Genomic DNA, 21,474 nt, shown 5'->3' with positions numbered 1-21,474 from the left:
GCAAAATGTAAAGGAAAAGACACTACGCTGCCCCACTCGGAGAACCACAAGTACCAGCATGCGGGGCATTAAGAGCACCCCTGGCTGTGGCATCAGTCCCCCGTTAGAAAGGGTCCAGGGCTGGTTTTAAATATATGGGGAACCTCACGTCAATTTTTTTCTCCGTATATTTAAAACCAGCCCTATCCCTGCTGCCTGTAGCTGGTTCGTAGTTCACAGTGGAACCCTACACATTTTTTTCCCTGTAAATTAAGAACCAGGACAGGCTGGCTAGTCTTTTGGGGGGGAGGCCGCACATAATTTTTTTTGACAAATTAACCCTATTTTAACCATTTACAGAAATTAACATACACAAATCGCAATCATTTGTGTATGTTTCTGACCATCTCGCAGCTCAGGGGGTTGAGAGTTTGAAATGTGATTTTGGCAGAGAGTTTGCTTCTATCTAACCTGAGCTTGTTATTCTGATTTTTGGTAAATTTGAGAGATGTATGTTTTAGGTGAATAGTACTTCCGATTTGGCCCAATGGTGACTTGATTCGAGATTGCTATCTCACCCGAGTTTTACGAGTGAGATGAGAGAAATCTCTCTGTAACTCACCCGACTTTACCTTTAGTAAATTTGCAAGCAGGAAAAAAATCAATAGATCATCCGAGATGGTCATCTCGACCTATCTCGATTCTCAGTAAATTTACCCCTAAGGGCCATCTTCAATTAGAGGCGAAAAGTCTGTTATCGGCGATAATTTACGTCATTTTCGCCATTTTCACTTATCCCCATATTCAATTTCAAAGACTTTTCGCACCTGTGAAAAGTCTTTGTCAAAAACCGGGGATAAGTTTTCACCACTGAATAGATGGCGAAAAAAAGTGCAGAATTGGGGTTTTGGGGTGCAGACTTAAAAAGAAAGTACCCTGCACCAATGTCCCCTTAAAGTAATCTATGTAAAAAAAAATTAAAAAAGTTCGATAGGACACCCCAAAAGAAGTGGTTTTGTTTTGGGGGCAAAAAAAAAAGTTGGATGATTAACTAAAAAACTAGCAAAATAGACTCAGGGGGGTCACCAAGTATGCGGCAGGTGTTTTTAAGAATGCGCCTCACTTTAGGAACTTAAAAATATGCTTGCACCCATTTTCATGTACCCCAAATTTAATGGAACTAGTTATATTTTCAAAAAAATTAAACTAAATGTTATTCTTCACCACTTCTCCGACCATTTCCCCTGCCACCACCCCAATCGCTCACAGCCTGTCAACTGCTCTGCTATGGATACTTCTGTGCGTGATTGCAGTGCACGCACAGTGTGGCTTATTCGCAAGCACAATGGCTAACAATCACTCAGACAATCTGATCGCAGCATACAATCCCTGGGGATCTTCCCCTATAAATTTAATTTCCTGACTGGCCTCTGGGCCTGATTCAGGTCGATGGTGGCCCAGAGCGCATGCGCACGACGGAGCCGGCTCAATCGTGCGCATGCGCGAGACCCAGATAGCGACTGGCAATCCGTCGCTCCGGGTCTCGTATCAAAAGGTGCGTGCTGTCGATGTTGAGTGACAGCACGCCCCCTTTGGCGGGCGGGCCAGGGCAGTGGCTGCCCAAACTGAGGCGTTCCCAAGTGAACGCCTCCGTTTGGGGCCGGCCCCACTGACATCACTCGTGTTGTCAGTGGGAGAGATTTCGGCTCTGTTAGAGCTGAAATCTCTCTGGGGCTTGCGGCAACGAGACCCTGCCATAAGGGACTCATTGCATGCCCAATGGTCGCGATGGTCTTGACCATCGCGACCATCTTCCTGGCCGCTCGCTATAGCTGTGGGTGGTCACCCACAGCTATGCAAGCGGCCAGGAGGCCATTCTAAAAAAAAAAGCCCGGCCCTGATTCAGAGCAAGCGTTCTGTCAGAGCGTCCGGCTCTGAATCAGGGCCTCTGTTGCCAGTACAACGGCGCTTCTTGCTGAAGTTACAGCTCAGTAATGAGCTCCCAGGTACTTTGTACCTGAAAGGTCCGTCCATTATATCCAGTTCCTATATCTGGTAAACAATTCTCCTATACCATCTTGCACACCAGTCTGGTTTTACCACTGAGACTTGTTCTTACAGCCACCATCGGTTCCAGCCGATGTATTTCCAATCATCGGTCTCACCGGATGCTTCCAACATCGGACTCATATCAATTAAGTTTCTCAATTCATCAGCATTGGTCCCAACCGATCGAGTTCATCAATTCATTAATATCAGACTCATATCAATTAAGTTCTTCAATTCTTCAACATCGGTCTCAAACCGATCAAGTTCATCAATTCTTCAACATCGGATTCAAATCCATCAAGTTCTTCAATTCATCAACATCGGTCTCAAATCGATCCAGCTCTTCAGTTTATCGTTACCGGTCAATCCGGCCCTACTCAACAATCCAGCATCATTGGTCCCAACCTGATTCTGCTAATCTATACGGTATCATTATCTCCAGTTCTTATTCCTAATAAAGACATTGCATTCCTGTCCCCACCTTCGGGCCAATCGTCCTCTACTTCAGCCTCCCACGCTTGTGTCAACCCTCAAGCGTGACATCTCCACAGCAACCAATCAAAGGTGGTGTTCTCCACAGCAACCAATCAAAGGTGGTGTTCTCCACCACAACCAATCAAAGGTGGTGTTCTCCTCAGCAACCAATCAAAGGTGGTATTCCCTACAGCAATCACTCAAAGATGGAGTGTCTAACAGCAATCAATCAAAGGTGGTGTTTCCAACAGCAAACAAAGGTGGTGTTCCCCTAGCAACCAAAGATGGTGTTCCCTACCGCAACCAGAAATAGTGTTCCCCAGGGCCGCCATCAGGGGGGGACTGCGGGGATTGGAGTCCCGTGGCACGGACACTTAGGGGGCCCATCCGCTCCTACCCTGGTTCCGCATACAGCGGACCACACATGCAGCCAGGGAAAGACTAGGCTGGGGGCATGCAGGCAGAGGATTCTCCACGGCCGCTCCAATTGCGTGTGTAAATACAATGAGAGCGGTCCGGACTCAGGAAGCATACTTCTGCCTGTCCAAGTCACTGTCACACTCACCGCTACACTGTGTGACTGTCACTGCATGCAGCATCCGGCGGCCGGCAGCTCTGTAACTGGCTGTAGTTAATGAGGTGCCTGCTGTGCGATGCTGATTGGTTAATGGCTCCAGCCATCCACCAATCACAGTGGTGGGATGTATTTATGCACTGATTGGTGGATGGCTGGAACTATCCACCAATCAGAGTGCAGGAAGCTGTGGGATTCAGGATCAGGAGGACTATGAGATGGCAGGACAAACCAGGTGAGGATTAGTATAGATATTCTGATATTTAACAAGAGGTGGGGTGTACTGTAAGTACAGGGTTTTTAATCAGTGAGTGGGGGCATTACAGATTTGAGAAATGTATTTCAATGATGGATGGCAAACTGAAGATTTAGAATATGATGTTTGAGTTAGTGGGTAGGCAGATTTAGGGAGAGACTCGGTTTTGGGGTGTTATTTCTAATGAGGGAGTATGTGTATGTGTGTGTGTTCCCTGAGGAAGTCTAATTAGGACAAAACGCGTTGGGACTGGTTCTCCTGCACCTCCAACAAAGTGGACTCTTTTTCTGCTTAAGACTTACCAAAGGTAAGCATCTTTTATTTATTTTATTCCTGTTAATAATCTGTCTGTTCGTTTTTACATGTGTTTGGAAAATAAAAAATTATTTACGGAGGTCCATCTCCTTTTTATGGTTTGAGGCTGGATACCCCCGATGTATGAAGTAGAGGGTGATCTCTGGTAACTTACAGAACAGGAAGAAGCTTTTCTTTATATGCACTACAATTTGCTGCATCTGGTATGCAGAAATATTTATTTGTTATCCACTCTAAATGGCTGAAGAAATTACTACACCATAATATGTGTATGGGCTTGGTTGGAGCCTTTTCATTTAAGGTCCATTTAAGAGGGTACCTGTCCTTGGACTGACATCCGGAATCTATTGGCAGTGTTTGTTTCCTGACCATAGGAGGTTGACCTGGACATCAGATAAGCTTTATTGAAAGTTATTGTTTGGTACGTACATTACCTATTTTGAGCACTACTTGCCGTTCTTTAAATACCACACTATTAGGCGCACGTTTTCTTATTTTTCAGCACCCTTGCTTTCCCGTTGCCATATGGATTATTAGAAGATTGCAGCCACCTGTTATCATCAGGAGTGTTTTTTTCGCATTTCACAAAGAATCGAGTATCACAAAGAATTAATTGGTGACAATTTTGTCATAAGACTATCTACAGAAGGAATCTAAAATTTGTGCGCCACTTTTTCTATATCTCTATGTAAATTTATATATATAGATAGATATATATATATATATATAGATATATATATATATATATATATATATAGATATATATATAGATATATATATATATATATATGGGATGTGCACCGGCCACTTTTCGTGTTTTGGTTTTGGAGCTGGATCTTTCTTCGTGTTTTGGATCTGGATTGGTTTTGCCAAAACCACCCTTGCGTGTTTTGGGTTCTGGGTTTTGTGTTTTGGATCTGTATTTTTTTGAAAAAAAGGATAAAAACAGCTAAAATCACAGAATTTGTGGGTTTTTCTGCTCCTATGCTTTTATTAACCTCAATAACCTTAATTTCCACTCATTTCCAGTCTATTCTGTACACCTCGCACCTAACAATAGTGTTTTTATGTCCAAAAGGTTGCACCGAGGTAGCTGGATGACTATGCTAAGCGACACGAGTGGGCGGCACAAACACATGGCCCATCTAGGAGTGACACTGCAGTGGCAGACAGGATGGCAGTTTGAAAAACTAGGCCCCAAACAGTACATAATGCAAAGAAACAAAAGAGGTGCAAGATGGAATTGTCCTTGGGCCCTCCCACCCACCCTTATGTTGTATAATCAGGACATGCACACTTTAACAAACCAATCATTTCAGCGTCAGGGTCTGCCACACGACTGTGGCTGAAATGATTGGTTCGTTTGGGCCCCCACAAAACAAGCTGGCAATTAATCTGTCCCTGCCCAAACTGGCTCTACAGAGGCAAGATGTCGTCCTCATCCACCGATTCCTCACCATCTTCAGTGTTGTGTACATCCTCATCCTCACAGAGTATTAATTCGTCCCCGCTGGAATCCACCACCACAGGTCCCTCTGTACGTTCTGGAGGCTGGTCTCCCTGGAAGAGTTGATAATTCATTTTTATGAACATCATCTTCTCCACATTTTGTGGAAGCAACCTCCTACGCCTTTCGCTGACAAGGTTCCCGGCTGCACTAAACAGTCTTTCGGAGTACACACTGGAGGGGGGGCAACTCAGGTAAAATAGAGCCAGTTTGTACAGGGGCCTCCAAATTGCCTCTTTTTCCTGCCAGTACAGGTACGGACTGTCTGACATGCCTACTTGGATGCTGTCACCGATGTAATCCTCCACCATTCTGTCAGTGGTGACAGTATCATATGCAGTGACAGTAGACTTGTCAGAAATTGTTGGCACGTCCTTCAGTCTGGACCAGATGTCCAAACCGGCCCTTGACTTATGACACAGGAGCACGCTTGGCGCTGCTGCTGTGTTGATGCACGTGCGGCTACTGCGCATACATTTCGCACACAAACACAGAAAAAAAAGAATTGTTTATTTTTTGTGGAGTGCACTTTGGGGGTTACACCACCCTTTAGCAGACTTATGGGACACAGGCGCAAGCTTGGCGCTGCTCCTTTGTTGATGCACGTGCAGCCACAGTGCACACAATTCACAAACACAGAAAATATTTTTTTATTTTTGTTGGAGTGAACTTTTGGGGTTACACCACCCTTTAACAGATGAGCCAGCCGGCCCTTTACTTATGACACAGGCGCACGCATGGCGCTACTTTGTTGATGCACGTGCGGCCACAGTGCACACAATTCACAAACACAGAAAATATTTTTTTATTTTGTTTGGAGTGCACTTTGGGGGTTACAGCACCCTTTAACGGACAAGCCAGCCGTCCCTTTACTTATGACACAGGCGCACGCCTGGCGGTACTTTGTTGATGCACGTGCGGCTACTGCACACAATTCACAAACACAGAAAAAAAAAATTTTTTTTTTGGAGTGCACTTTGGACTTTGGAGTGCACACTGGACAACACTACAGCACCCCTCTAGGACTACAGCCTTTATGGGACACTGCACAATACAGTCCAGCCAGCCCCTATAGACTTTGGAGTGGATACAGCCCCTATGGACAACTGACTGCACAACACAGCCCAGCCAGCCCCTATGACAGCAGCACAACACAGCCCAGCCAGCCCCTATGGACAACAGCAGCACAACACAGCCCAGTCAGCCCCTATGGACTGAGTGGTCACAGCCCCTATGGACAACAGCAGCACAACACAGCCCAGCCAGCCCTAGCTCCCACCCTCCCTCTTCACTGTACACAGCCGGAGTGAGAAATGGCTCCGACGCGGGGACCTTTTATATAATCTAAAACCCGCGAGATCCGGAAGGCGGGGTGATGCCGTTTTGCCTCGATTTCAGTTCCGAGTCAGGCGGGAAAAGTCGAGCCTGACTCGGATACGACTCGGATCGGGGGGGGTTCCGAACCCGCTCATCCCTAATATATATATATATATATACTGTATATATATATATATATATACAGTCAGGTCCATAAATATTGGGACATTGACAGAATTTTCATATTTTGGCCTCTATTCACCACCACAATGGCTTTGAAATGAAACAAACAAGATGTGCTTTAACTGCAGACTTTCAGATTTAATTTGAGGGTAATTACATCCAAATCAGGTGAACGGTGTAGGAATTACAACGGTTTCTATATGTGCCTCCCACTTTTTAAGGGGCCAAAAGTAATGGGACAAACTAAACAATCCTAAATCTAACTTTCACTTTTTAATACTTTGTTGCAAATCCTTTGCAGGCAATTACAGCCTGAAGTCTGGAACGCATAGACATCACCAGACGCTGGGTTTCATCCCTGGTGATGCTCTGCCAGACCTCTACTGCAAATGTCTTCAGTTCCTGCTTGTTCTTGGGGCATTTTCCCTTCAGTTTTGTCTTCATCAAGTGAAATGCATGCTCAATCGGATTCAGGTCAGGGGATTGACTTGGCCATTGCATAACATTCCACTTTTTAGCCTTAAAAAACTCTTTGGTTGCTTTTGCAGTATGCTTCGGGTCATTGTCCATCTGCATTGTGAAGCGCCGTCCAATGAGTTCTGAAGCATTTGACTGAATATGAGCATATAATATTGCCCAGAACACTTCAGAATTCATTCTGCTGCTTTTGTCAGCAGTCACATCATCAATAAATACAAGGGAACCAGTTCCATTGGCAGCCTTACATGCCCACGCCATGACACTACCACCACCATGCTTCACTGATGAGGTGGTATGTTTTGGATCATAAGCAGGTCCTTTCCTTCTCCATACACTTCTCTTCCCATCACTCTGGTACAAGTTGATCTTTGTCTCAACTGTACATAGAATGTTATTCCAGAACTGTAATGGCTTTTTTAGATGTTGTTTGGCAAACTCTAATCTGATCCTCCTGTTTTTGTGGCTCACCAATGGTTTACATCTTGTGGTGAACCATCTATATTCGTCTTCTCTTGATTGTTGACTTTGACACATATACACCTACCTCCTGGAGAGTGTTCTTGATTTGGCCGACTGTTGTGAAGGGGTTTTTCTTCACCAGGGAAATAATTCTTCTGTCATCCACCACAGTTGTTTCCTGTGGTCTTCCTGGTCTTTTGGTGTTGCTGAGCTCTCCGGTGCGTTCTTTCTTTTTAAGAATGTTCCAAACAGTTGATTTGGCCACACCTAATGTTTTTGCTATCTTTCTGATGGGTTTGTTTTGATTTTTCAGCCTAATGATGGCTTGCTTCACTGATAGTTTCTGCTCTTTGGATCTCATATTGAGAGTTGACAGCAACTGATTCCAAATGCAAATGTCACACCTAGAATCAACTCCAGACCTTTTACCTGCTTAATTGATAATGAAATAACGAGGGAATAACCCACACCTGTCCATGAAATAGCTTTTGAGTTGATAGTCCCATTACTTTTGACCCCTTAAAAAGTGGGAGGCACATATAGAAACCGTTGTAATTCCTACACCGTTCACCTGATTTGGATGTAATTACACTCAAATTAAATCTGAAAGTCTTCAAAGCCATTGTGGTGGTGAATAGAGGCCAAAATATGAAAATTCTGTCAATGTCCCAATGTTTATGGACCTGACTGTATATATATATATATATATATATATATATATAAATTATATATATATATATATATATATATATATATATAAAATCTACCTCTGAAGGGCGAATATGGAAACCCCTCCCGACAAAACCTGCGCTTGCCTTTGTACCCCACGCTACTACCCCACCCCCACTGCACAATAGCAGTGAGTGACTGACAGGCCCAGCCCAGAGACGCCATTCTGCTCTGCCTCCTACCAACGCCGCGGCTGCACATTCGAGGGGACTGCCCGCATCTGGTGCTATCTGCCCGCTACTACTATCCCCTTGAAAGTGAGTGACAGGCATAGTCGAGGGCACGCTCCTACAAGCACGCTGCCCACTACAACCCCACCAGATGAGTCAGTTCTCACCCAGACACCCAGAGCTGCCCTCCCACTCTGCCTCCTACCTACGTTGCGGACGGCAAGTTTTTCATGTTAGCAATTTGGCTATGACGTCATGCCGCGCTGCTGAACAAGAGGGGAGCCGCGGCGTGTGAGACGGACTGACGAGCAGCCAGAATAGAAGGAGCGAGGTAACTAAGATACCCTGGGGTTGTGGGGGTGGGAGAGCCCTGCATATTTTGTCAGTCCCGGGCCCCATAATTCTGATGGCAGCCCTGGTGTTCCCCTTAGCTACCCATTAAAGGTGGTATTCCCCACAACAACCAGTAGGTTTCATAAGAATTCTATATAATTAAAAGAAACAGAAAGCAGTGATAAACTGTCTTTAAATGGATATAAATAAACAAATTTTATGTAAAAAGAAATGACATTACTTTTTTTAACCCAAGTTTACCACCACTATTATTTTTGATATGTTAAATATTAGTAAGGATAGAAATGTCACACTTAAGTAAAATTTCAAACACACTCCACATTTGTGCAAAATATGTAACACAATACATTTGCCCCCAGTCGTACTCCAACCACATCATACAACAGAATGCATTACGGGATGGGTACGGGATGCCGGTGCTCAGGGTGCCGGTGATCAAAATCTAGACACCGCCATCCTGACAGGGTTAGGATATTGACACTTGTTGGTAGGTATCCAACCCCTCCCCCTCTCCCTACCCTAACCTTCCCTCCCCAGTGCTTGAACCTAATCTCAACCTAGTGCCTACCACCAGTGGCGTAAGTTCATCCCAGACGCCCATAGACAAGTTAGAATTTGTTGCCCCCCCCTGGTACAGCAGCTGACACTGTAATATAGCAATTCGCATGCAGACAGGCTATAGATAGATGGAGGCAGCAGCTGATGGTCTGACATGGAGTTCTCCGCTAGTGTATGGTGGCTTCTCAGGTGCCGGGAAGGGGCACCATGTATTGGGCGGTTGTGACAGTACACTCCGGGTATATAATAATTACAGCCTTAAGTGGGGTGAATATGGTGTGCCCCTTCAGAGCTGGAGCCCGGCGGCAGGTGCCGCCATTGTCTCCCATAGTTCTTCCCCTACCTAACCCTCCCCCTAGTGCCTAACCCCTAACCCTCCCCCCAACCCCACTACTTATGTTTGGGAGGCTGGTGGTCGCGATGCCGGCGCCAGGATTCTGACAGGTGTCGGGATTCCAGCGCTGGTATTCTAAGTGCCGGCATCTCCTGTGTCGGGATACTGAACATATCCCTGAATTACCCGTCATCATTGCAGCTCTATCCATAGGGCAAATTCAATTCATAACTATAGCCGCAAAGTGTCTCCAGAATGGTCAGGTGACCAGTATCTTTGCTAATTTCCCCCATAGAGTTTCAAGACCAGATTAGGGAATATTTTCCATTGTAAGAGACAGTAATACCCCTTTTACTCCAGAGCTAAAACCCGGGTTATTGCAGGGTTAACCCGGGCAGCTCATTGGTGTAAAAGGGGTGAGGGTTGGATCGCCGGCTCAAATGACCCGGCAATCCAACCCAGGTAAATAGCAGGGTTGAACACGGGAGTAACCCGTGAAACCCTGCTGTGTGTAAGGCGCACTCCGGGTCTTGATGACCTGCAGTGCGCCGCAAGCCGGCCAATCGGTTCGGCTTCCGTGGCGCTTGGAGATGACGTCATCTCCAAGCGTCCACTTTCACGCCGGAAAAGCCGGGTCTATGCAGACTCGATTGCGGTGTGAGCGGCGCTGACTCAGGAATATCCCAAGTCGGCGCCGGCTAAATTCTGGGTCTGTTCCGAATAGGAACCCTGTTCCAACTCCGGGTCAGACCCGGAATTTTGGTGGAAAAGGGGTATAATGTGCACAGCCAGATATCATGGATATATAGTGAAAGCTGTTTTCATCATTGTACACTGCTGATGCTTTCCCTGTGCTCGCTGTGTACCCAGTTATAAGTAACAGCATTAAAGATAAGGGAGGCACATAGTGATTATCTAGAATTGAAATTTAATTGTTTACATGTATTAGATAGATTGTGACAGTCACTTTGCATTTCAAACATTGCTAAGTGCCACAGATATTATATCTAATTGCCCGTACACCTAGAACAATGGAGTGTAAACACACTTCATATAATGGCAGTAATGGGTACAGGGGTCTACCTCCACTACCTTGACTGCATTGATAGGATAATATACAGGTCGCACTCAGAAAAATAAAACCATCTTAATTTCACAAACTGACAATCATGTACCGCCCTTTAAAACTAGCAGTTGTTGCAAAAATAGGGCATTAAAAAAAAGGGGACTGCTTGGAGTTTTTTTATTTTGTGCAGTTTGTATATGACCTTATACTGAGGAAATCATGAAGGAGACAGCAGGTGGTGTTAAACCCAAGAGCAGCTGAGAGATCACCAGCAGAGCTTATTATCAGAAAGAATAAGAATTTGTTTTGAAAATCAAGCCTGCTGATTGGGTTTTGAAGGGCAAAAGAATAAAAAGAGAACAGACTAGGTTTGGGCACTGATCCCAGTATCTAATAAATGAATTGAAGAGGAGGAGAAACCTGTTTAAAAGATACTGTATAGATTGGAAAGGTGGCATATGTACGGAATAGAGCAACGTCCTTTTAGTCAAAGGGATCAAGGAGGTCTACAGCCTAAGGCGTCTATTTACTGAGTAGTGTTAGGAGTGAAAAGTGATAAGGTGCCAGTCAGTCAGTCAGCTTCCAGCTGTCATTTTTCAAGCACAGCCTGTGAGATGACAGTTAGGAGCTGATTGGCTGGCACCTTATCACTTTTCACTCTGTCTCCTGATACTGCTTAGTAAATAGACCCCTAAGTGCTGAACTTGTGTTACTGTACATCGGTATACAATCGGGAAACCGGATGCGTTAATACCGACAGCCGGCTTCCCGACTGTCATATCCCGGCGAGGGTGAAATGCCGGGCGTCTATATCTAGACGCCTGTCATTTCCCCGACGGTCTTAGGGATCGGCACCCCCCTGGGAGGGTTAGGGTTAGGCTAGGGGGAGGGAGGGTTAGGGTTAGGCACCCCCGGGGGGGGGACTTAGGGTTAGGCAGTGGGGAAGGGGGGGTTAGGGTTAGGCACTTGGGGAGGTTAGGGTTAGGCACCCCTAAGGAGGGTTAGGGTTAGGGGGTGTTAGGCTAGTTTATACTTACATTAGCGACAATCGGGATTTCCAGCACTGTCGGGCTTCCGCTGCCGGGAACTCTGCTTTTGTCGGCCAGGCGCTGCTTCAAACCGCCAGCCGTGCGGCCGCGGGATATTTCATACCGATTCCCTGTACATCTATCCCCACAGGGTGCCGCTGACAGATTCCATGTGTATGTTAGTCTGGTTAATATAACTCTAAATACAAATCCATTTATTTGTAAATAATAAAACATAGAAAAAAGGAGTATTACACAATATATGTATGTATAAGGGAATACGTAAATACATTTATACACAGGGAGTTCTTAAGGTGCGTACACACTGACCGATATATCGTTACGATATGAACGATGACGATATCGTTCAACGATATATCGTTAATTTTTTATGCAGTGAACAACCAGCTATGCGCGTTCCCGCATGAACGATAACGATATCTATGATCGTCCGTACATGCAGGCCAATCTGGACGATATCGTCAACTTTGCCTGCTCAGAGATATGGCAGGATGACTCACTGAAAGATATCTTTGAAAGATCTTTGAACGATCTATGAACGATATCTATGAAAGATATCTTTCAAGTCGTTGGAGGTACAGATTGTTCCGTGTGTATGCACCTTAAGTAAAAAGTAACACACTTTACGGCAAATATTTACCATTCAATGTGCTACAGGTTGAGAAATTATCATCTTCAGTAGCAAGCTATGAAATACAATAGATCCATAATAATTCAGAGTAAGGAATTAGCCAGGCGATCATTATAATCTTTAGTAACAGCAGTTTCAGTGCACACAATCCAGATTGCAGAAGGCCTTTAAGAGATTTAATTAATTAATTACTCAACACTGTTGGATAAATCCAAGATACTGTATAGTAACTCTGTAGGAAATATTAGGGACAAGGTGATATATTGAAGGGAATGGTCAGGGGCGCAAAGAAAAATATCAGGTGCCAACGCAAATATGTCGTACTTGATCCACTGGCACGTTCCCCAGAGTACTTTGTGTCCACCCTCTTGTCACACCTGGGGATGGTGAACCAATATTTGGCTTATCTCAGATAGGAATGGTCATCACAAGATGGCCATCAAATAGTGGTGGTGTTGGTTCCATTGCAACATGCCTCCCGATAGCGTGTAGCCAGAGCCGTAACTAGACTTTTGGTGCCCTATGCCAGAGAGAGCCTTGGTGCCCCCCCCCTCCATTTTTTTAATAGGGACGTAAGATAGTGCACCTGAAAAAGGGCCATGGCTTCATGGGGAAGGACAAGGGAAGAGATATTGGAGGCCAGGAGATGATGGGTATAAAAGAAGAGGAAGCTAGAAGTAAGAATGATAATGAACAGGAAAATTGACAGGCCCAAACAGTGCCCCCTGCTCTGCGGTGCCCTGTGCCATGGCACATGTTGCATTACCCTAGTTATGGCCCTTGCCATTGCAAAGGTGGTTTAACCATTGTTGGTTAGTTACTTTGCATTCATAATGAACCCAGACGTTCCTACATGCGCAGATGAGCTCTGCTGTAGACACGTCTTACTGTTGTGCACACAAGAATGAATGCCATCAGCCTTCGGATGCAATGGTGCAAAACTAGGGCAATTGTGGCATCACATGGAAAAGAAAAACATTTCCATCTAATCAAAAACATTGATGGTTGCCAACCATCAGTTTCCGATGACCATTCTTACTTTAGGATTGTTCAATCAACATTTAGTTGAATGAAAGTGCATTTTCAAGTAACAAGAAATGGTTTAGTATCTGGAAAAAAAAATCTTTATATAGCTATTAAAATGATAATAATCCCATGCTTTACTGTTTTTGCTTTTTATCAGTGATTTGATCTGTGAATAAGTAAACAAATATTTATAAAAGCGCATATCCACTTATATCTAATCAATTAATCCATGTACTGACTTGAAGTTGCTAGTTTTAATTCATCGTAGAGAACTGAGGGCCTGATGCAGCTATGCGAGCGGCCAGGAGGCCGTTCTGAAAAACCAGAGGGCTGGCCCTTATTCAGAGCGAGTGCTCTGACAGAGCGTCCGGCTCTGAATCAGGCCCTGAGTGTAATTTCACCAATAAAAAAGCATAAATGGATTCATTGTACATCCTTTTCCAATTCCCATTGTGCTATGAAATTATGTGCATGAATAGTAATAAATGAGAACTGTCTGTGGCATTTCTGATTTCAGATCCCTCAAAGGAAACAAGATACGTACACTTCCAGATAATGTTTTCATGAGTTATAGCGTCTTGACAAAGCTGTGAGTATAAATGAAATGTGTAACAATTCTCATACATTGACTCAGGATTGGCAATGATTCACAAAGTGAATTGGAGAAGACATATTACATTTCTGGCAATTTGATCAGTGTTTCCCTTGAAGCGAGTTATTTATTTCTATTTTATTAAAGTTAAAATATATTCTACTTTCTACAAGGCTGGTCTTTAAGAATTATAATCCAGCACTCTTCTAAAGCTAAAGACAATTAACCCCAATAATTTTTCCTAGATTATCCAATGAACTGCACTAAAGAACAAGAGCTAAGACTACACCGCAGAATGTTACATAAGCTTTGGATAGAATCCAGCATACTGTACACAAGTACTAGGTTTACAACGACAGTATACTAGCTAAAGTGATCTGCTGCAATTAAAGCATGATGAGTGAATGGATGGTGATATGTTGTCAAGTCCAATTAACCTACCAGTATGTTTTTGGATTGTGGATGAGGAAACCCATGTAAAGAAAGGGAGAACATACAAACTCCACACAGGTCCTGGAGGGAATTAAACCCAATACATTAGTCAGGGCTGGCCCTAGGCCAATTTTTTGGTAAGTGAGTATATTTTTTGGCGCCCCCCTATGCAGTGCCCCTTTTACAGTGCCCCCAGTAGTGGTCCCCCCTGTGCAGTGCCCCCAGTAGTAAACCCCTTATATAGTGCCCCCAGTAGTAGTCCCCCTATGCAGTGCCCCCAGTAGTGGTACCCCCTATATAGTGCCCCCAGTAGTGATCCCCCCTGTGCAGTGTCCCTTTTGTCCCCAGTAGTAAGCCCCTTATATAGTGCCCCCAGTAGTAGTCCCCCCATGCAGTGCCCCCCAATAGTGGTACCCTTTATGCAGTGCCCTTTAAACAGTGGCCCCAGTTGTAGTTCCTCCCCCTATGCAGTACCCCCAGTATTGCCCTTTATATAGTGCCCCCAGTAGTAGCCCCCCCCTTGTAGTGTTCCCAGTAGTAGCTCTCCCCCCCCCCCCCACAGTAGAGACACATGTAATAATAAAAAAAAAAACACTTACCTGAAACCCCGATCCTGCTCCTGGTCCCGCCGCTGCTATCAGCTCCTCCGTCCGTCCTCCCGGGCCACTTGCATTACGGGAGAGACGTCATGACATCATGACGTTTCTCCCATTACCCACTGCGGGAGCCGGTAGATGTCTGGCTCCGGCAGTGGGAGCAGCAGCCGATGAGGGTCTGTCTGACTCTCATCAGCTGCTAAAGCAAACACACAGCTGCCGGCGCCGGCGGCTGTGTGTTTGTGATGTGTAGTGCTGACCGAACTCCGTCCGGTCAGCGCTACACACGCGGTGCAGCTGTGTCACAGAGCATGGTACGCAGCTGAGGCGCCCTCCACTATGTGGCGCCCTACTCTGCTGCGTACCATGCGTAATGGGAGAACCGGCCCTGACATTAGTGCATGGTTGCATAGAGGTAAGCATTACTGTCTCACAGCACTAAGGCCCTCATTCAGAGTCGGACGCTCTGAGCAGAGCGCTCGCTCTGAATGAGGGCCGTCCTCCATAATTATGGAGCGTCCTCCGGAGCCTGCGGTTCGCAGTGGCGATGGTCGCGATGGTCAAGACCATCGCGACCATCAACCTGCACGCTCGTATAGGCTGTGGGTGGTGACCCACAGCTATACGAGCGTCCAGGAGGACGCTCCCTTTGGAACGCCCCGTCTGGGAGGCACGCCCCCAGCACGCCCACCAAAGTGGGCGTGCTGTTAATCAACATCGACAGCACGCCCCCTTTGAACAGACACAACGAGCGAAAGAAAGTCCTTCGCTCGTCGTGTCTCGCGCATGCGCACGACGGAGCACCCTCCGTCGTGCGCATGCGCAGTGCACACCATCGACCCACTTGCGAGCGGACAGCCGCTCGCGAGTGGGTCTGAATCAGGCCCTAAGTTCTTGGGTTTGATTTCCACCAAGGCCCTAACTGTGTGGAATTTGTGTGGGTTTCCTCCGGGTGCATCAGTTTTCTCCCACAATCCAAAAACATACTGTTAGGTTAATTGGACTCTAACAAAAAATAACCTTACTGTGTATGTGTGTGTATAATTGTATATGTGTGCGTACATGTGTGTACATGTTCAGATGTGTCCTCGCACATTTAGCTGCAGTCGCGCCAAAAAGCTCATCTCGGCATGCCAGGTCCAGCGGAACTCTGCTAGAGCCCGCAGTCTTTTTGCATCTTTATTGCCGGAAATGCGTCTAAGTCGTAATGCAATGCAACTAGGATGCACCAGGACACTGTGCTGATTACTCTGATATGTGAAACTTGTATATCTGTGTGTGACTGAGTCTCTGAATCAGGATGCAAAGTGCTACGATGCAGCTTCCGCAGCTGTTTTCACACCAAGTTCTCTTTACAGACTCATTCACACGCATTCGGTATTGGATCCCGGCTGCCGCATGACCGGCAGTCCGATTCCCGGCTGCGGCAGCCCAACAAAACAGCAGAGCCCGGCAGCGGAAGCCCGACAGCGCTGGAAATCCCGATCGTCCCTAAGGTAAGTATAAACTAACCTAACCAACCCCTCTAACCCTAACCTTAGGGGTGCCTAACCCTAACCTCCCCCCCAAGTGCCTAACCCTAACCTCCCCTCTCTAAGTGCCTAACCCTAACCCCCCCTTCCCCGCTGCCTAAACCTAAGTCCCCGGGGGGGGTGCCTAACCCTAACCCTCCCTCCCCCTAGCCTAACCCTAACCCTCCCTCCCCCTAGCCTAACCCTAACCCTCCCGGGGGGGTGCCTAACCCTAATTCCCCCCCGGGTGAGCTAAACCTAACGCCTGTCATTTAACCCTAGGTGGAATAGAGGATTCGGGAAGCCGGCGATCGGGATTGCGGCCGCCGGCTTCCTAAACGTATCCCAGTCACACATAGATATACAAGTGTCACATATCAAATTAATCAACACAGTCTCCATTGAGACTTACAGTAGCCACATTTTTGGTAATAAAAAAGACACCCGACACTAGCAGAGTTGCACGGGACCTGGCGGCTCACTTACACCAAGAATGTCGCTCTGTGTGTCTTAAGGATAGATTTAGGAGAACACATCCGTACATGTGGTAGAGAATAATGTTGGCCATCGGCCATCAATGGTTTGAACGATCAATGGTTTGATGGCAGTGGTGGAACACTTGCTATCTCCATCAGACCATCAATAGTTGCTAACCATTGGGGAAGCAGCCGATGGTAAACATCAGTGGCTTATCCCCAATGATGAGCACCAACACTACTATCTGTGCATGTGCATAAACAAACCATTGATAGCAGAGCCGTCAACAGTTATCCCTAGTAGAGAATATAGATTGTAAGCTCCTCTGGGGCAGGGACTCACAAATGAATTACAAAAATATTCTCTGTAAAGTGCCGATATTCAATGTTTTTTTTCTGTACGTGTGTCACGTTTATTACTGCACGGAGATGGAGAACGGATATGGATGCAAGGATTGTGGATTTTAGTGGGCGGGTTTAGAAGTGGGCTGGCTAAGCAGATGCAGTTGTGTCACTGACAGATTCTGCATCCAAAGACAAACATCCACTCACACGGGAGGCCATGTGCAGATGGAGAAACTGCACCTACCATCGATGGTGCATCTTTAGACGCACCGAGATGGATTTGCGCCGCTGCAAGCCTGCAAGCCTGCAAGACGCTGTAAGTGAACATCTCAGTATTTATGAACTCAGGCTCGGCATGAGCATAAAGACACAGGCGCGGCTGTGGCAAAAGCCCTAATGTCTGTTGTTTCAGAATTGTAAGACCAGCATGATCAAGGTCTGCTGCAGTATAAAAAGCTTGTATAGCTTTCCCCTTCCATAGGGATGGCATAAAAAACTCAGACAATACTTTCAGTGGCACACATGTGGCTCAGTCTTAATACATTTGTATAGATAAAATGAATATTTATTATTATTATTATTAATAACAATAATAATAATAATAATATAAAACTAATAATTTGTGCAGATATATCAATTTAATAAGTAAAACAAAAATCTGAAATTGTGGCCCCCTAAATGAGGCAGGATAAAAGCTTTTAATACAATATCTTTATCTGCAAGAAATAAATAGCGCTCTCATTCCATTTCCAAAATCTTTAACTGCAAGATGAAACTCGTCTGGCAGATGAATATGGCACCGTAGTGTGCTACTGGAGGTCAGCTTGTGCATATTGTGTGATTTAGGGGTAATGAGTTTATACATACCATTTTCTGTTCCGAATAGTATGTGCCATTTATTATCCTTATAACCCAGAATATGAAAGACTTGCTATTACGTATATATGCTGACAGATGGGAAATTAGAACTAATTGTTCTCCTAATACAAACTTTAGGTGTAGGGTGCCATATGGCACATTCAGTATCTATGTAATGCAGTCTGGTGTATTTAATATTAAGTTTAAAGGAAAATGGTGCAATGGTGATTTATTTTTTGTAATACCTAGCAATTCTGCGTATACATCGGGAACATCAAGTAACATCAGCCCCTTGCACACAACAGGTCTGACCTTACTCAGAAATTGCTAACCTCATCGTCGGATGCAGTGAGTACACAAGCTGCGTATGCCATCGCAGTGGCTAATTTATGCACGCCCCTGTAACAGTGTTCAAACAGACAGGCACGCCTGCATTTTGCCGAATCCCCCCCCCGTCAACACCCCCAAATGCTTAGTTCCTGTCAATCACACTGCAATGGGTCTTCGTGGTCTCTGCGATCGCAGTGTGATCGCAGTGGTGCCTTCACACGTGTGCACTGCGATGCATGCGCAGTGCGCAACACTCAGCCATCTGCATGCGTAATCGCAGTAGAGATCCATAATGAATCAGACCATTGGAGAGGTGTAGAAAAAAAATCAGTCAAGGCCCTGAAATCCACACCAAGGCCACAAAGAGACAGGACCTTGTGTAGATAAGGCCAGGAGACCGTATCTTAGCCTTTTGAGCATCCAGGCTGAAGAGCAGATTAGAATTAGCTGAAGAAGAGGTTAAAGAAGACGCCATCACAGCTGCCAGGGCTGGACTGGCCATCTGGCACTTCTGGCAAATGCCAAAAGGGCCGATGGCCTGATGGGCCAGACCGGTCTCAAAACCTGTCCGAGGAGCTCTGCTCAGCCGGGATACTTAAAGATGGGAGTGTGTCACTAGGCCAGGTCCTCATAACTCACTGCATGCCCCTGGGAGACCTAACCACTCCCCTTTTGGAGTGCACACGTGCAGGGAGACTGCTAGGGCTGATCTGAAGCCCCAGTCCATCCCTGACCGCTGCTATAGCAGAAAGTATGCCTTTAACTGAATGGTGGCCTGCAACAAAATGTATTTGATGTTCCGTGAATTTTCTCATTAGCCTCCAGTAACTCACACTGTGGGAGAGAAAGACTTGGATGTCCAGCCTTGTCTAGCAGAGTGGAGAGAAGATCAGGGTAGCAAGGGTGAACCTCGTAAATAGTTACAAAGTAGGATTTTGTTAATATATCAGTTGAGTTGGTCAGAAGAGAGCAAAGAGTGCCAACACTAAGAGCAAGAATGTGACTTTTATGTCTCACCGGCTTGTAAATGTCAGCTAGAAATAAACCTGCTCCATTCCCCCACCGAATATTTGTTTTTACCAAAGTCAATATTTAATTTGGCCTGCGACAACATGTAGCTTTCTAGTAACTGACATGTTTGCTGATATTTATCCAGCAGAGCCTCACAAGGGTGAGCCACAAAATCAAGATAACTAGAAGATATGGCCTGACTAAAAGAGTCATATTTTTCTTGTCGAGATTTACGTAATCTGGCAGCATAAGAAATAATCTCACCGTGCATGGCTGCTTTCTAGGCTTCCCGGAACAGAACTGGATTGTTCCAATGTTCAATGTTATTGTCAACATATTCCAGTCACTTGTTCCGAAAAAAACTGCTGAAAGGGGTCGGATTGATACAATTGGGTGGGGAAGCACCAGAGGTCTATCACAAGGTTGAGGGAAACAGATGGAGATGGAGACAGAGACCATGGCGTGCTTGGAAATGAATATGTCCGAGATAGTATTCTTAAGGACATAAGGAACTAAATGGTGAAAGTGAAATACAGTATAATCAATGTGTGAAAAATAATGAAATGTGTAAGTCTTTGTCTGTCTGATGAAAAAGTATCTCCCCTCTACTCATCACCTCTGGTGATACCATAGTAACTAAATTGGATGAGTTTTACCCCCAGATATTCTACGTAACTGGGTACTTAAGGCAAATATGCCTTATGGCCTAGATGAGTATACACGTTGCCCCTGGGTAGGTATATGCATTGTTTCTAGCCCATATTTTCTCACTAATATTTTTAACAAGATGTGTTGTAGTGGAATGGAGTTGAAATGCCGGCGACTAAACAAAATCCCAACAGCAGCTGCCTTCCCCTCTCCCCCCCTAACCCTAACCCTCCCTTAGGGGTGCCTAACCCTAACCTCCCCCCTAGTGTCCTTCCCCTAGCCGACCCTAACCCTCCCCGGGGGGGTGCCTAACCCTGTCCCCCCGGGGTGCCCTAAACCTGACTCCCCCCCCCCACGGCTAAGAGGACTGGCGCAAAGAACTTACCTCATTCGGGCCCACCTGGATTCCAGCGTCGGTATTATGATAGGTGTCAGTATCTCGATGCCTATCATGAATTCCTCTCCGGCATTCTGCCGTTGGGATTGTGACTGGCGGCCACAACATAACTGCATACCGTTGAAGTATAACAAATGTTTATGTTTTGGAATTTACCATTTGAGACATATTGTCTAGACATTCAAACTTCTATAAGATAATAGATGATTCCTGGCTAAAGAAATCTGAATTCATGGTGACATTAAAAAGTTTTCTTGTACCTAGAGGCAAAATGAAACTGCTCATCTCTATAATTAATATAATATATAGTCTGGAGAAATTAGATTTTAGTCATCTTAAATAAACAAAGTTACAGGATAGAATTAGAATGTTACCCACAGGTCATTTTAAAACTAAACAAGATATTTATGTACAGTCTGCTTATATTATATTACTGTGGAATTTAAACATCGGCAGCATCTTTGTTTTATATATTGTGTAACTGTGACGTGAATTTTGGAGACATAAAATGTTTTAATCTAGAACACTTTAGGCTAAACATCTTGAGAATAATAATGATGTGCTGAAAGCAGGAAAGATGGGCAAGCGTAGGGAGCTGAGCAACTTTGACTAAGGCTAAATTGTAATGGCTGGACGATTGGATCAGAGCATCTCCAAAATGACAGGTCTTATGGGGTGTGGTCTGCAGTACCAAAAGTGTGGTCTACACCAACCAAAGTGGTCCAAGGAAGGACAAAAAGGTAAACCGATGACAGGGGCATGGGCGCC

General features: G+C 45.3%; 1 protein-coding gene across 1 annotated transcript in view; it reads left to right on the top strand.

The window, feature by feature from the left end:
* Positions 1–21,474, top strand: part of RXFP2 (relaxin family peptide receptor 2) — a 389,469-nt gene that overhangs the window by 274,206 nt on the left and 93,789 nt on the right. Inside the window, exon 5 of the mRNA XM_088460250.1 lies at positions 14,028–14,099. Coding sequence (XP_088316376.1) covers positions 14,028–14,099 — 72 coding nt within the window. The remainder of the gene's footprint in view (positions 1–14,027; positions 14,100–21,474) is intronic.

The sequence above is a fragment of the Taudactylus pleione genome, unplaced genomic scaffold (assembly GCF_031769625.1).
Source record: "Taudactylus pleione unplaced genomic scaffold, aTauple2 ptg000043l, whole genome shotgun sequence".
NCBI classification, from domain to species: domain Eukaryota; kingdom Metazoa; phylum Chordata; class Amphibia; order Anura; family Myobatrachidae; genus Taudactylus; species Taudactylus pleione.
Note: the sequence above shows the minus strand (reverse complement) of the source record. Positions and strands in the feature narration are given on the sequence as shown.